The 16976-nt window shown below is 39.3% G+C and overlaps 1 protein-coding gene across 21 annotated transcripts in view; it reads right to left on the bottom strand.

The window, feature by feature from the left end:
• ABLIM1 (actin binding LIM protein 1) overlaps positions 1 to 16976 on the bottom strand; it is a 199922-nt gene that overhangs the window by 14425 nt on the left and 168521 nt on the right. For 12 of the 21 annotated variants that reach the window (XM_051801135.1, XM_051801131.1, XM_051801133.1 and 9 more), the window contains 6 exons: positions 16125 to 16254; positions 7469 to 7573; positions 5178 to 5225; positions 2746 to 2916; positions 996 to 1087; positions 766 to 862 (listed from right to left, as the gene is read on the bottom strand). In XM_051801135.1, coding sequence (XP_051657095.1) covers positions 766 to 862; positions 996 to 1087; positions 2746 to 2916; positions 5178 to 5225; positions 7469 to 7573; positions 16125 to 16254 — 643 coding nt within the window. The remainder of the gene's footprint in view (positions 1 to 765; positions 863 to 995; positions 1088 to 2745; positions 2917 to 5177; positions 5226 to 7468; positions 7574 to 16124; positions 16255 to 16976) is intronic. The other 9 variants (XM_051801140.1, XM_051801138.1, XM_051801122.1 and 6 more) reach the window with 7 other exon arrangements.

The raw sequence follows: 16976 nt of genomic DNA, 5'->3' as shown, positions 1-16976 counted from the left end.
GCCATCAAGGCAACACACTTCTACAACAGGGAACACAAGGAAATCTTGGTCTGCTTGGCAGCTCCTCCAGAGACTCCAAATAGACTCATCTTGTCCCTTCTTGACTCAAAGTACAGCTGCAGTGTTATGATGCACAGTGAATAAAACGAGTGAAATAAAATCTCCAAACCCTTCTCTGGAGGTCTGAGAAGGCCACAAATGTATATCAAAATGTGGGATGAGGCAAAGATTCTAAGCCACCAATTAATCAAAGTTAACTTTTTTGCTTTTGCTCTGGAACAGAATACAGCCAAATCAAAATGTCGGCCAAGGTCAAAACTCTGGCTGTGTTCAAAATATGCAGCTCTTCTGGTCAATGTTGCTGATTTTCTTTCCCTGGGAGAAGAGACTAAATAGGAACAGGAACCATCAGTTTAAGCAAAAGGTGTTATTGTACTTGAATAGCCCAGTCTATTAGCATGTATGCAATGTGACAGTCACCAAACACTTTAGTTCATTCCTTATTTATATTAGAACATCTCTCTTCTTAGAATTGCCTGAAAATCCTCAACTTCATATTTCTTCTAATTAAAATCCAGCCATGACACTCCCACCCTCACCAAAAGCAGGTAAAGAATTAGGCCACTCTTTCAGGGCAGATCACCACACATACACATATCAAGCAGTCTTCCCAGTTGTCTCTCCTCTGGGACACTGCCTGATATGTGTAAACATGTTGTTTATTATTCACTGTTCATTATTAGCTCTATTGCCTACATTAATTACCTGGAGAATCGTAACGACTGGCAGAAAGGGCTGACCTACCGCGACTCTCCTTTTCCATCTCTTCTTTCAATATTAACTGTCCCAGACCAGAGTTGAGCTATAAATGGCAATTAAAAGAAATATCAGTAAAATAAAGCTGATCAAGACAGTGGTAGAAATAGCTTACAGAAAACAAAGGGGCCCTTTCTGCAGGATGTTCAGAAATAGCATGAAGACAAATTCATAACCACCTTCATGAGCTGCTCTTCCTGCAGCTGCCGGCGCCTCTGTAGCTCCTCATCATCTTCCTCTCTTCCACTTGATCTGCGTCTCATGTCAGCTCCTGCTTCCATAAAACCACAGTACAGAGACAGCTTTGTGTACCAGTGCAACCACAGCTTGAAGATTTCAATGCCAGTTCAAAGTACTGGTCAGTCTGGTTTGTTGAATAAACAAAGCAGTAATTTCTTGCAAAGTCAAAAGACTTTTTCAAAGCTCACTCTTAATAAAACTCACTTGGATAGCCTGCCTTATGGTTATCAGGCTTGCTATAAAATAAACAAGAGCTTAAACTGCACGTGAGCTCCAAACCAAGCAATGGTCCTGGATGCAAAAGCCAAGATTCAATGTAATAGAGAAAAAGAGCTCACATTGCTAGTTCTAGAAAAATGGGGTTTAATAGCACCAGTAACTAGATCAGCAGCTGAAAACTTAAAGTCTGATTTACATTTACACTTTTATCTAGACTCAGAAAAGCAAATCTGAATTAGCATTTCAAATGGAAAATTAAACTACAATAGTCTCCTAAATGAATACTCATATTTGAAATAAAGGCATTATTTTTAGTCTTAAATGAAGTAAATTAATTTGATCCATTGGATAAAGCTAAAATTAATTAAGACACAGGTGTTTTACCTTTTAGTTCCTTAGCTTTTATTGAATAATTTTTATTTTCTTGAATATTCTTAAGAAATAATCCAATTTGGATGCCAGGACTCTTCCATGAATACATAGAATGTGATATTGGTGCAACCATTTAGACAGCAGCTGTATTTTTTTCTGCACAGGCTATATCTGATATAGTTATTCACCAACCCTATGCTGGACAAACTCAGTGTTTCAAGTATGTAGATGTTTCAAATATACAGATGGTTTATCCCTGTAACTCATGTTTGTCAGGTTGCAATCCTATCTAAAGGACATGTTCAAAAAATTGCTGCTGCATGTGCAGCCCCTTCAGTTGGTCACTGTGCTCTCCCACCCTGTGTCTCCTCTCCCAGCACTTCTCTGAAGATCCCACTGTGATGAAAGTCATACATTCCTTCACAGAAACCTGAAACAAACACCACCTCAGCGCTTCAGACATGTCTTCATGAATGAATCAGGCTAGACAGCTTATTTTATGCTATAGGGTCAATGAAAATTAACAGAGAAAAAAATACAAAGCAAAAAAAAAATCTAAAATGATGATGTACATGAATTAAAGAAAAAAAAATATGTGTAGTGCTACGACACAGAAGAAAAATACAAAGTCTCTAAAAACAATAACTCTGAAAATCAGGACTTATTTAGTCTGTTAATTGTTCCAATTCAGACATTGTTTCTTGCCATGAAATTAGTCATGTGGTTGGAAGCAATAATATTTTCTGTGGCATAACTACTATTAGCTTAGGACTAAAAGATTAAATAGAATAACTGAAAGAAGTCAGGCTTGTGTGACACACCACATTTTTTAAGCTACTGCACTAGAGTTCACAAAATTTTCCTATGGGCTAATCTGTGTGATCAGTTCCAAAGTCCTTTAGCAAAACCTCTTCTACTCAGCGAAATTCAACAGCTTCAGATTCAGACATTCAGCGTCTCACCAGAAGAGTTGCACTTCGTGGTGAACATCTGGAGTGGACGCCACCTTTACTACCCATTTTTACAGCTCCACTATTAACCTGCTTTGGTTACCAGTACCTTTCAAGCCGCATCGTTGTACCATTTGCTTTTGCATACCTATGGCAGCAAGGGAGGGAGGACCTGGCCAGTGGTCCGTCTCAATCTTTGGTATCTCGTTGGGTGCTGGTGCATGAGCTGCTGGGAACTTGGAGGACTTGATGATATCCTCGGAGGACTTGCTCTGTGCTGCCAAAGCAGCTGCATCTAGATGGCAATCAGGGAACTTAGCTATGTAATAATCTGTATCGATACAAAGGTCTTCCTTACTCTGGTGAAATTTTATACTTTACAAGTAGTTAATTTTCAGAAGTGAACACTTTCATGTTTTGCTATTCTAATTGCAATTTGAAGCAAGGTAATGCCTTTCTCTTGCCAATAGACTGGAATCGAACCTTCCTCTCCTCCCACATTCCCACCCCCAAAATAACCCCAAATCAGCTTTGGATTTTACTAGGGTTTCACAGTGTAAGAATGATTAGGCAAGAGTGAGAAAATTCAGCCTATGAGTATTCATCAATATCTCTTAAGGACAACTGATTATTAATGAAGATGAACGCAGATTTATGCACTGATCTGTCTTCCCTCTAGGGCAAGAAAACATATAGTTCAGAGGAACAGTACTAATTTTAACACTACTGATGATAATTATTTCTGTGAAAAGCTGCAAAACAAACAAAAAATAGAAACCTGAAACAAATACATTTAACTAGGGGAATTTTTTTTCTGCTGCATGCTCTTGCTTATAGCATGCAGTAGTAGCAAAAGCAGATGTAAACTTATTAATAAATACTAAACTCCATTCAGATCAACTTGGCAGGGAAAGGCACTTGCAATGCACTGAACCTCATCAATAAAATAGCTCAGCCATGGGCATCCACTTAAGATTCCATTCTAAGCCAAAGTCTCATAAAAGCATGTGAGGATGTGCATTATGGCTTTCACTTCTTGACATTAAAAAGCAAAAAAAATCCAATAGGATTCAGTTTACATTAAACCCAGCCTTAACTACCTCTTAAGATGCAAACTGTTAGCTCAAATCACCTTCACTTACATGAAGCTATTGTATCAGAAGCAACTGTGCTGGACTTTTTTTCCTTTTCTCTTTTTGTTTTAAAAACAGAAAGACATCTGTTAACAAAGTGATGCCCTGTTTGCTCATCCAACACGTTCAGGGTAGTTTAGGAACATCAGTATTAGATATCATTGGTAATTCTGACCAGTTTATGACTGGGAAAATCTAAGCATAATTGCAGGCATGGAGGAAGCTGGTCAGAGTTTACAAAAGCATGACTTCAAACAGTACTTACGTATTAGAATTGGTGATGTCAGAGGTTAAACATTCACATGTTAATGGGAGGTGAGGAGATACATTAAAACCATAAAAATAAACAGAAACAATGTTAAGACTTTTTCCAAAATGAGCATATGGTTTGAAACTTAAAAAAAGAAAGGAAAAAACCCTGATGCAATACCAGAGCAGTGTAATTTTCAATTCCTGACTGCAGAATGGACTTCTGGGCTTTCCTACTCAGCTCAGTTCAATGCCTCTCAGCCAACTGTTCATCTAAACCTGGTAGAACTGCTAATTTGCCACTTAACCCTAAATACACTTCACTGGATAAAAAGTCTGCAAAAGGATGCAAACTCAAGAGTCTTTAAGAAGTGGCGTCATCTGTCTTTCACCACAGTAAATAAAAATCATCTCCTATGCACAGTTCTGTGTTCACAGGAGAAGGGAAGAGTGAACACACTCCATTGTAACGGGACCTTGTCCTGCAGTACTAATGGCAGGCAAGGCAGTGGCCTTCTGCCATCACTGGTGTTTCAGATTTGCTATAGCAACATCTCCACCAAAAAGTTTAGTTCACTAACACTGCTGTCCAACTCAGAATCCAAACCCCTGAAAAAAAAAGTACAGTGTACTACCTGAGCTGTCTCACAGGGCCCGAGAATCAAATTAGCGCTGTCAGTGATAAGTGTCACCTATAATACCTTCACTAATTAAAGATTCTTATTTGAAGCCACAGATACATTCAGAATTCCAGTCTGATAATAGCATCTCCATCTTTGCCGTTGAAGTAAATTATTATACTGCGTCTGTTTAAAGTAAGGAAATTTCAAGAATTTCCTGTCAGAGAAGAGTTTGTTGTTAATGCATTTTAACACGGACCAGTACCTGTATTTTGAAAATATAAATTTAAAGAAGTGAAATATTGAAAGGCATCATAATGCTAAAGAAGCAGCAAAATCCCAGTTAGTGGCAATTTTGCCATTAATATCCACATGGCCAAGATTAAACCATATGATCCAAATGAAACAACATGCTTTAAAACATAACCACTTGGCAGGACATGCAGTAACAGCTGTTTCAAACTTCGACTACTAAACTTATGCTTACAAAGTAAAAACTGAATGCTTTTCACTAATCTGCACACCTTATAATTTAGTTGACATTCCAGTTTTGAAATAAAAAGGGAAAGATCATTTACCGTGCTGTTTGTAGATGGGCGGTTTCCTGTAAATGTTGACACCTTGATCTGTGATATTAAGACACAGAAAAAAAGGGAATATGAAAACTACTTCGGTTGTAGATAAAGGTAACTCCAGCACTAAAACAACACACAGACCAAATCAAGGATGTAAACAAGAAAAAGCCAGAAAGCCATTTCTAGTATTATACAAAATCAGATTATTTAAAGAAAAGAAAATATAAGAACCAGTGAAAAGTCAAAGACATGTGGTATGAAGTCCTTTGGAGCTGATTCTGTAACATGTAGATGCATCAAGTCATGATTTTAAAGTGGAATAAGTTAGAGAAGAAATGTAAGCAGGCAAGACATTTCAATGGTGAAGATACAAGCCATTTGGGGAATGGCTTTTCCCATTCCCAAATAACTTCTGGGGAAAATTGTGCTTCAGTTCAATTTTCTTTCCAACTGACTGGCTGGATTGAGGAGAGAATGCAGTGAGCCTATGATTCACTTCAAAATCCAGAGCACAAAATACCTGCCTAGGACACTGTTTTGAACAGCCACACTTCAGCAAGTCAAAAGGGATGCTTTATGCAATGTTAACTGATATGCTACTAATTCTCAAACCACAAGGACAGATTTCCTTTTTTTTTTTTTTGTAACTTTTTTATGTAAAGCCCACCACATTGTATATCATTTATGTAAATCAGAATAAAAACATTTCCCAGAATTCTAATGCAGTAAATCTACAGCATGTCTAAAAGATACCATATTTTTACAAACAATAATCTAGGACAGGAACCGTTTTGTTCCAAACTACCTTCCCACCCAAGCCAACACTTCATGTATTCAGCACAGCTACAAATACAAAAGTTAATCCAAAATCAGTGCTACAGTGAAAAACTGTGCCAAAATCTTATTAGAAGACCAAAATGAGCTACTGGGAATTAGAAAATTAACATCAGAAACCCATTTTGCTACTTTGTTCTGCCTGAAAAAAGTTTTCAGTTACAACAGAATGAAAGATGAAAAGGAATTTCAGAAATACATGCGGTGTATCACAGAGCCAATTAAAGTGCTACAGAAGACAACCTTGCCTTTGGCATTAAGGAAAGCTAACCCTAAAATCTATTGAAACAGAGGCAAGTCCTGCTCTGCAGAGCCCTACATCCTTAACTATACAGGCAAACACATTGCACTCAAGGACACTGTGGTATCTCACTCATGTGTGATCTGTTATGGCCACTTGACCAGCATCAAACATCACAAGGGCAGTCATGCAGTGCTTTTGCGCACATCTACACCACAAAGCTCGAAGTGGGACAGGAGCACAGCTCCTTCTGTGGCTGCACCACTCTCCCACCGTGCTCGAGATTATCACAGCTATTCATGCTTCAGCTTACGCAAGTCCAAGTGAGCCAGGTTAGCGTAAGCATTAAACCAGCCAACCTTAGCCAGGCCAGGTCACGCTGGGGCTGAAGGGAGTGCACACAAACAGTTTATTTGCCAGATTTGAGGAATGGAGGAGGAGCTGTAACCTCTGGCAGCGTGGACGGACACTAGGCTGAAGGGGACCTGAAGAATAACTGGATATAGTAAGGTTTTCAGCTAGCACTGATGCAGTCAGATGCATGTCCACAACCCTAAGGGGACACAGCCCCATCCCAGATGATCTTCTCAGATGCTGGAATAACTCTGCAGCTCACTTCAAAAGAGAGACTGCCTTTTATAGAGAGGACATCCTAAGGCATATATATATATATATATATCCTTGTGGATCTGCAGGTACGCCTGAGGACACCATGCCATTGCACAAAACAAGTAAAGAAACATCCTCACCTGCTTTAAAAAGAAGGAACACTAAATTAGAATTATTGGGTTCAAGACTGAAACAAGTCACAGCAATCTGAATGTACAACATATGTAATGGTTCACCGGCCACTTCTTTTCTGCATGTCAATCAAAACCAACTCCTAAAATTAGCAGAGCTATGCTGGTGCTCAGATGGTGCAACTGGGAGAAAAATCAAGCCCTACATAGCTCATATACAGCTTACAGGCCAAAACCAGACTCTGAAAACCAAGACATTCTAACAGTGAAACACCTGACCAACAGAACAGGCAAAAATCACAACGAAGCCCCACATTTCTTAAGGCACTACTCCTCTCAGCAAGCCGAGAAGCAGTTCCAAACCCTGAGGGTGAAACCCATGGTAAACAGTGTGAAACGATGGAGACAAGACAGAAGTTACAAAGGCTACATTCTACACTGTGACAGGACACCAAGACACATACAGTGCCAGCTCCTACCTGGAACATGGAAATGTTTAGGGGCCTGAGCGTAAGTTGGAGTGAGAGGGCGACTGTCAGGCCGATAGGGGACAGGGGAGTTCCGACCGCTGGACGGCTCATTGCCTCCAATGAAAAAATGGAGAAAACAAAATGAGAAGAGGGAGAGCAATTAAAAAAAAGAAAAAGAAAAAAAGCAAGCCCAATCACACCCAAACAAAACTGGTGGAATCAAAACTTCCAGGAAGAAAAGAAGTCAGAACCAAAAATATAAATACAAACAATAAGGAGAACTGGTAGCCCTGGGTGACTTTTTTTATCTCCCTGATATTCCTGCAGAAACAAAAATTCATGTTCAGGCTGGAGTTGAGGTTTGAGCAGCTCAGACTCATTCTGACGGCATGCAGGCAGGAGCTGTGTGCTCAGAGCCGGTGCTTAGATGGGCAGTGAGGAAAAGAAGAATGGAAGGTTACTTGGCAATCAATTTTTAGTATGGAGATTGATATTTGGAATTCAAAGGCGCAAACATGGAGCATAGTATCAGATATGCAACCGAAAGCAGATAGAAGCAGATGCTGGCAGTTACTACAGTTCACTAAACCAAAAGTGTACAGAAACTAGAAACAGAAAATAGCTGCTAGCTCACTTGGCCCATATCAAAAGGCATAACTGTTCATTACACACTCTTTCACTGGTTTAGAAAAATTCTGATATGCCAAAATAATTTGTAAAGCAATGCAGCCCATTTGGTGGCTGCACCCACATTGCTGGTGACACTCCAAATCTCTGTCAATGTCAAACTGGGCTCTGATGACAATATTTCACCACTGCTGATTTAGCAAACCTGAATCTAATGCCTAAAAACCTTAGTTCCATTTTGCACATACTGTTTGTTCCACTTGTAGGATTACTCTTACTGGGACTACTTTGCCTCCTAACAATGCACCTGAAAGTTCCTGTGTCTTGCCAGAGCAAGAGGGCTGTTGCAGAACCATGCTGGTTGATCCCCAAGTATCGAGACTTAGCAGCCAGATATCCAAACACATGGCTCTGTGTGTACCTTAAAAGAATGCTGCTGCCTTTTACACTGCCATTCTTCATACTAGGGAGAACCATCCGCATGGGTGCTTATTTTACATGAGTGGGGATGATCACAAGTGAAAAGTAGGGGAACATCAAATCCCTTCCATTTTTCAAATATGCACAAAGGCTTAGAAAACCTTAGGAAAGCAGATTAAGAAAAAAATGGAGTAGAGGGGTGGTGAGAATGATAACAAGTACAGGAGAGCTATAAAACACAAGAAAAAGGAAATTGCAGGCCTCCTTTCACCTACAGGATTCCTATGTCCTGTTAGATGACCCAAAACCTTGGACTCAGCACATTTCTTATTTATATATTTGGGGTGGGAGATAGGTGTGGGAGCAGAAAAAAAGAAGTTTTCCTTACAATTTAAACAAAAAATCATCTTTTACTTGAACAGGCATCTGCCAATCTAAAAGGCACCAAAAGGGAGAAAAAAATGCTCTTTACAAACCTTGCTGAAAGAGATGTGCCACAGAGGCCTCTGCCAGTATACAAGTTAGCTCATCTGCATATAGATGTTTTATAAATTACATGCCCATTTCAGGGGGCTTGGTTGTACAAAATTTTTCCAGAAGAATGCATGTGCAAAATTCTATATTTACCACTTTGACATTTCAGCCCTAAAAGACATGATGTTCTTTCAACCACATGACTTGATAGTGGTTTTCTAATTCGGGTGCAGCAATGCTGAGCTTCTGGCCAAGTAACAGTAAGTGCTAGGTTTACTAACTCTGAAAAGCAGTATGAATGATTAATTAAAACATTTTTGCCATATCTCAATCTATCGTCCGTTACTTAGCAATTCTACTTCTCCAGCCTTTGAGATATTGTGATGGTGAAACACCTCACTTGGTTAAGCTGATTTTACTTATGTCTTTTGTTTGTATTGAGAAATTATGAGTTACTTTTCAGCAAAATCATTACTCTATAAGGCAAAAAACCCCCCATCAATATTGATATAGTCTCAAGATATAGAGACATGTCACTCTGCCTTTCTGCTTCCATTAGCAATTAGTTCGCTCAATGAAAGAGAAGAACAAAAGGGATTTATTGACCTGTGGACTTGTCACAACGAAGGAGTCACAAATACATTTTACCTGTTGGGAACTGGGAGTCAAAATGTGGGCATGTTCAATTTGCAATGCCTCAATCACCAACGCTAAAAATACAGGGAAGAAATCCTTCTTATACCCCTCCCTATTTCAGCTAGATGCAACTCAGCATGCATAAATGTGTGCTGGCTAATCTTGTATCTGGGACACAGATAATTTGTTTAGAGAGAACTGGTAATGCTGTATAATGCATCCAGTACCAGACAATTACTGTGGTACCATCCTGCACATGATCTACAGATGTCTCTGCTGGCTTGTATTTCCTGGGGTTCCTGTGCAGTCTCTCCCTTCCTAATTACTCCTACCAATAGTGACAAATAACTCTCCTTTACACTTTCTAGGATGGCAGACTCATTACCTCCAACCTCTGCAAGAGGGAATGGTACATCTACTTAGCTTCTCATTAGACCATCCCTGAGGAGACCACTCTCAGAACGAGGCTTAAGTGCTTCAGATGCAGCTGTAAAATTACCCACAGTTTATGGAAGCAGTGCCAACATCTGCAGAGTGTGCATATGCGCACAGGCAAGCAGAGCTCCTGGCTGCCTGCACCTGCCTCCCAGGGCCTGCTTGCAGCTTTACATAAAAGTAGGGTCTCTGCATGCCCTGAATTTGGGTTCCTTGCTGTGCCTGCACAGGAAAGCCTCTCTCTTACTGTCTCAGATATACCATAACTACTGTTAACTCCCCAAAGCAACAAGAGCACTCCACCAACACCAACGCAGAAAGAACTAGCTCCCACATTCAGCATAAAGTTGGATATGCATGTGTGTAGGTTGGGGGGGTTGGAGGTTAAGAGATAACAGAATAAACTTAATATAAAAATCAATCCCTAGAGCACAGAAGCCTCAGAAGTGAAATTTAGAGGCTTATTTTTCCTTTCATTCTCTTTGCTCCATCAGGGAGTTCTTGTTTTCTACAGCTCAATTTGTTAAGCAGGTTGCCATAGCAGTCAGGAATATAATTGCTTGCCTATACACTGCACAGTGTAATGCAGGTTCCTGCTGCCTTCTGAAGTGCTCACCACTGGGCTCACTGTGTGATTCACAAGCTCAGTTCACAGAATCAGGACAGAAAACCCACATGCAAACAACACTGAGCCTTCTGTCAGCTTGCAGTATAGTTGCTCTACTCAATAAACATAGGAAAACAAGCTCGAAAATACCTGAAACCCTAAGTCCTATCCAGGTTTTGTCAAATTATCATTCATCATCTTGTCCAGATGTGTAGCTCTTATTTCACACACAAAACTGAAAATCATGGAACAGCCAAAACGGCTGTTTTCCAGAGCAGAACTTTCAGTTGCATCCACAAAACCCTGGAAATAGTTATCATGTACAGAGATTATTTGATTTCAGAAAGATGCCTCAGGGAAGGAAAGCAGGAACCTGTGAAAACCAAGGCGCAAATTCACAGTAAAGGTGGGTAGATTCCTCAAGGGAAGGGTCTGTGAGCAAAGGAATACACAATACTTTGGAGCTCTCTATATGGAAATCTTATGGGAGCTCTGCAATACACTTGAATGCCTTTGAAAAATTCCAGGCATGTGAGATGAAATCCTGGCTCTCAATAAGACTTTTGTCTCTGATTTCAGAAGGGTCAGGGTTTCTTTCATTTGTGGACTTGTTTTGATTCTTTTATAGCAAAGATAGTACTTTATTGAGACAAGACCAAATTCAATGGGGAGTCCAAATCAGATTAGATGAAGTCTAAGCTGATGCATATTACATGCTTTTCCAGCTTGTTCAACATATATGTTCCATCAACAAACTCTCACTAAGACTTTCTGAGGCATATTTAGTCCCTTTCACTCCTCCAGTTTCTTGACTTTTGCCTTTAAGCCTTATGTTGTATGAAAACACACTGAAACCAGTCTAAGTGCCTACTTTTCTGGCTTGATTATACAAAATAACACAAGTGAAATGTCTCATATAACACTTAAATTATCATTATGCCGTTTGGAAATCACACCCCTTTACCAAAGCAGTTTAGGCATAATCCATATTTTCTGACTCTTAAAAGAAGAAACCCTAAAACTACAGCTTTATAAGATCTTTCTTACAAACTTACATCAAGTTCACCTTCTTGCTAAAAGTACAAGTGAGAAATGCTGACCAAGTAACAAGGTGACCACATGATGCCTCTTTTTTGAATCACTGCAAATATATTCATCACATCAAATTAACTCCAACAGTGCTACTGTCCTCATTTCAGATACATTTACAAGTTCTAATTCCTTATTAGACACAGAAGTGCTACTCCAGGAAAAGAGTGCAGTTCTTCAAACTCTGAAAACAGACACCTAGAATACCCAAGGCAATCCCTTAAAGGCAAGAATATCAGGGAGCTCCATTAGATTCTGGCAGCCAGTGCCAGAATGATCTCCCTTTTCTGCTGCACTCTGCTTCTTTCTCTCAACCAGCTATTTGGCTGCTCTTTCAGTTCAGCCAAGTGAATTACAAGACATGGGTACCTGCTACTTGCCCCTTCTCACATGTATGACATCCTTGGGTGGTGAACACTGTCACAGTGACATGAACTGGAGCTTTCAGGAGCTTTGCCAAGTTACGACACACAAATGATGCTCAGGCCTTCAGAAAATTGTGGATTCTTACAACTTCTTCCATGGCATATCTGATAAAAACCATCCCCACCCCTTTGCCTACAGCGCTTGCAATCCCACTTGGCCTTTTGTGCCAATAACTGAGAGAGACACCTGATCTATACACCAGGTAATTCTTTGAAATCTGAAAACAATAAGCATGGATTTCCAATAGTTCTTCTCATTTATCTGTTGAAGAAGCTATTTTCTCAACTGAAAAAGAATGAAAATGCCACTTGAAAGAGTGTGAGCATTAATTTTTATTTACAGCAAAGAAATGTTGAAATTGCAAGGACTATGAATTAACTGCATGCTGAAATGAGCACTGTATCTATTTTTAAGGGTCCCAATTTTTTTAAGTGAGGTATTTTTTTAATAGTGACATAATAGGAAGGTGGACAGTGCAGATTAACAAAAATCATCTAAGAAAAGGCAAGAATAAAATTAGTAATGGGGATCTGAATGCCTAAAGATGTATGATGTTGAGATCTATTATCATTTCTTGAAAGTTCATGGCAACAACTTTCTTGAAACTGCTTTTGATTATCTCCAATTTATGATTAACTACATTCATCAATGCTGCCAGATTAGAATCTATGTTCAACTTACTCAGCTGCCTCTTTTTGAGTTCTTGAGTGATATAAGCTTGTGACCTTCTCTCCCAAAAGAAGAGATGGCCCAGTCAGAGTGCTCCAGTAGAAATTAACATAAAACTACATTCACAGAAAGCAAGAAACAAAACTAAAATCTTATTGAGTTAAAAATGAGTTCCTTGAAGGGATACAACAAAAGAACAATCCTTTTCCAAAACAAATAATGGGAAATAAAAGATTTAGTAGAAGACTAGATCCTTAAATAATGTAAATCATTGCAATGCTACTGCCTTTAGCAGAGCCTGCCAATTCACAGTAGTTGAAGAAAGGCCTGGAGATTTTAATTTTACTTTGCTGGTCTCTAATCATTGCCAATGTGGATAATAAAGATTAACTGCATTGTTGCCATTGATATGTATATAACCTTTTTCTTCTTCATATTTTTGATCACCTTACTCTCATTCAGGCAATAGTGTAGTCAATTTTTCAATGCATGCTTTAAGAATGTGGAACTAATAATTAAATTTTATATGCTAACTGCTGAAGTGATTGTTATGCACTGCTTTAGAAAGAAGCTAAACTAGGCACATACAGGTTCTAAATAGAAAATGACAATGGTTTTCTGTGTATTTCTAGCAGGTAAATGCTTGGTGGCTCTTCAACTAGGGCCCTTAGAAATGACATATTTCCTCCAAAAAAGGACATTATGTCTATGCTAACGTAGTTCTAAGTGCAAGGGCACATTTCGAGGCATGCTCAGCTACACAGCCAACGACCACCTTACAGAGATACACCTTATCAGCTTTGCCAGAATGCTAATAAATCTCCAGCCTGGAGGGTACTCCCTGGAGAGGCCTGGCTCCTTACCTTTGACATGGGGGATGAAGTGGTGTCGGAAGGGGGAGTTGGGGCGGGAGTCATGGTGAGAGGAGCTGAGACTGCTCGTGCGCAGGTAAGACAAGCGCTGCACACCAGTAGGGAGCAGCTCTGCGGCAGCAGGGAGTCGGGGGGCAGAACACAATGAAAACAAAGAAAAACAATAAGAGAAAGGCAGGGAAGGAGGCTTCAGAGGAAGGGAAAGAAAAAAGGCATTGAACAATTAGGATTCTGAAAAGAAGGAAGGAGAAAAAAAAAAAGGTTAAAGACGTACCAAAGGGTTCATAAATGTTAGACAAAATTACAGGAAGTATTAGAAGAGAGGCTTAGATTTGAACTGCATCACTAATTTTAGCATAACATTATTGGCTTAATGAGCTTCTGATCTATGCCTTGTTACCTGAAAGTAGCTTGCTACCAGCATGCAAACATCACAAACACTGACGCTCAATTAGTTAAGAAAGCAGCTGGTTTGGAAAGTGCCTGACCAAAAAATGTCAGCCAAGAGGCATGCAAGCTGTTTTCTATTGTTTTAAGACATTCCAAAAATGCTGCCAACATCAGCTAGGGCACAGCAGGAGGAAAAGGCTGCAAACTTTTTCAGAGCTTGTATGTAGCACTCAGTTTTTGAAGAACCTTATGCTGACAACGTCAATACAGCAGTTCACTTCTCTCTCAAGGGCTAGCTGGGAGCAAAAGAGAAGTTATCTGGGGCCACTGGGTTTATTCAGGGAGAAATTATTCTTGCAAATAACATGGTGAAAAGAAGTGCCATTAGGAGAAAAAAGGTAAATATACATGTGCTATTATTCAACATGAATAATTATTGTGGGAAAATAATTACTGTAGGAAAATTATTAAAGTAGTATTAGCGATTACCCCAAAGCAGGGTAGAAAACATCAGATGATGAATTTGATAGCATTACTTCTCTGTCATGTGAGGAACAGTAACAGGTGAATCGAAGATGAGAACATCTGAGCAGAGATAAGTTTGAACAAATATCTTCTCAGAAAATCCCTTAGGGTGTGGACTTTCTGAGAAGATTTTATATTTGGATCCAAACTGTGGCTTGAGCCCATTTGCCCATCACAAGAGTTACATCAACAGAGACTGCTTCTGGGGAAGGTCTTTGACTGAACACAGACAGTAAAACTCAATCACAGTAGAGTCTGGAATAGGACCTGGATTTGTTCATATCTCTGATACAACTGATATAAATGGAAAAACCCCCTCAGAACTGTCAGAATCAAGAGACAGAAGTTTGCAGCTTTTTCATGCTTTCAAGTCTCTTTCAGTTTCAGTTGTAACGTCATCTTAAAACACAGTCATGTTGTCAGCACCAAGTATCAGACACAATTTGCTTCTGTCCCACCTCCCCTGGGTCCCGTAAATAAGGCATTCACTGACAGACACAATTGGCTGCTTTCAGCCCACCCCCACTAGGAAATGGCTACAGCATTCAAGTTCCACAGTGGTGGCTCTATTATAAATCTTTAATTTTAAAAATGCAGCTCCTATTGCATATGGGCTTTTGGCATCCCAACTGTTCAGTTGTAATCACCAAGGAAGATGAAACCATGCGATTGTATCACTTAATTTAAAAACAGATTACAAAGATTTAATTCATTACCATACACAGTAAAATCAGTCTTGAAGAGTCTTCAATGAATAGCATTTAGCAATACATTTTTACGCTGTTTGGGTGTGGATGAATAGTTCATTTTTATGTCTAGCTTTTATATACACAACCAGTAATTTTGAATGCACTGGGAACCTGAACGACCTGTACATTTTCTAGATTGCACACAGAACTTGCACATCACTGCTAAACCAGAAAATGAAGTCTGTGTTTTCAAGTGTTCCCAGGCAATTGCCTATGGCTTTAATTAAGAAAGATACCTTGTGAACCATGAGTACATGCTTTAAAAAATGACTAGCAATTTGGAACATATGGGTGTTTTGCTGCTGAATATGAGATTCTATGGTGGCACCAAGCTTTAAATGAATTTTTTAGAAGGGAGTAAACCTACATTACTGACTTCTGCATAGTCAAGCCATAATTTTTGCTTCCAATATATGATACTTTTTCCAAATTCCAGAAAAAAGTTTGTGATTCACTGCTGCAAATTTTTGCTTGCTTTCAGAAACATACAAATATTTTAAAAATAATTGATTGGAAACGAAACCAGAAGATACATATTTATCACATAAGCAACACTCATAGCCTAGTGCAAAAGACTACGACAGTCAAGAACAAAAAAACAGGTAGAAAATGAGATATTAAAATACGCAACAATTTTTCAATCCTGAATTTTCACTCCTAAAAGAAACAAGAGCTTCAATGCACCACTAAGTGGCATAATAAAGAAACAATAGTTTTACACATACTTCTAATGCAGTTGCCCTTACCAGGTCTGTGGAAATGCTGAGGGGAGCGTGACATGGTGGGTGTGTAGCTGTGACGACTGTACACTGGAGAATTGATGGAGCCCTGACTAGTAGACCTGTGAATCATGCGATCCCGGACATCCTGGTAACCCTGCAGAACAGAAGCATTCACTAATAAATGTAAATGCACATTACACACCTTTAGCAGCACTTAGTTTCCACAGATCTGAAGGCATCAGCAGAAGCTACTGGAATAGCAGTATCCCTTAAACTTTCAACCTACTTCATTATTACTGTTCTCCAGTGATCTGTTCCAAAGAGTTCAATCCATTTTTATAGTGAAGGACAAAGTTGATTCTTGAACGGTTCCAACTCCACCTGTACTTTCTGTTAAATTCTATATAATCCTAGATTTGCCCACATTCCCTGACTCCACAAGGGAAGCTACAGACAGAATATATCTATCCTGCCATGTCCTGCACAAGACATATGAGCTTGCCTTCAGCTGGTTAACCTGGCAGCAAGAATTCAAAAGCTACAGCACAGAGTCTGCCTAAATTTACCATGTGTCACAACTAGCTACATCAATAGGAATTTACTATCCAAATTAGATTCCCCTTGTATCAGAAAACATGACACCTTCTCATATAGCAAAATTCAATTTACTTGGTTTCCTGGGGAAAAAAGCCAACAAAAGAAAGAAACAAAAAAAAACAAAACTCAAAACAAACCCACCCTCCAAAACCCCCACAAAGCAAACCAAACTAGGACAAAAGGGAAAGGACTGATGTTAATGCATGAAGATTTACAAGAAATTTTATAGTCACTTTTTAAACACATAGAAATCAGTACAACTTTTAAGTTGCAAAAAAG

This window comes from Manacus candei, unplaced genomic scaffold (genome assembly GCF_025592945.1).
Source record: "Manacus candei isolate 608988 ecotype Guabito, Panama unplaced genomic scaffold, ASM2559294v1 h1tg000050l, whole genome shotgun sequence".
NCBI classification, from domain to species: Eukaryota; Metazoa; Chordata; class Aves; order Passeriformes; family Pipridae; genus Manacus; species Manacus candei.
This window is presented reverse-complemented; position numbering and strand designations above follow the sequence as displayed.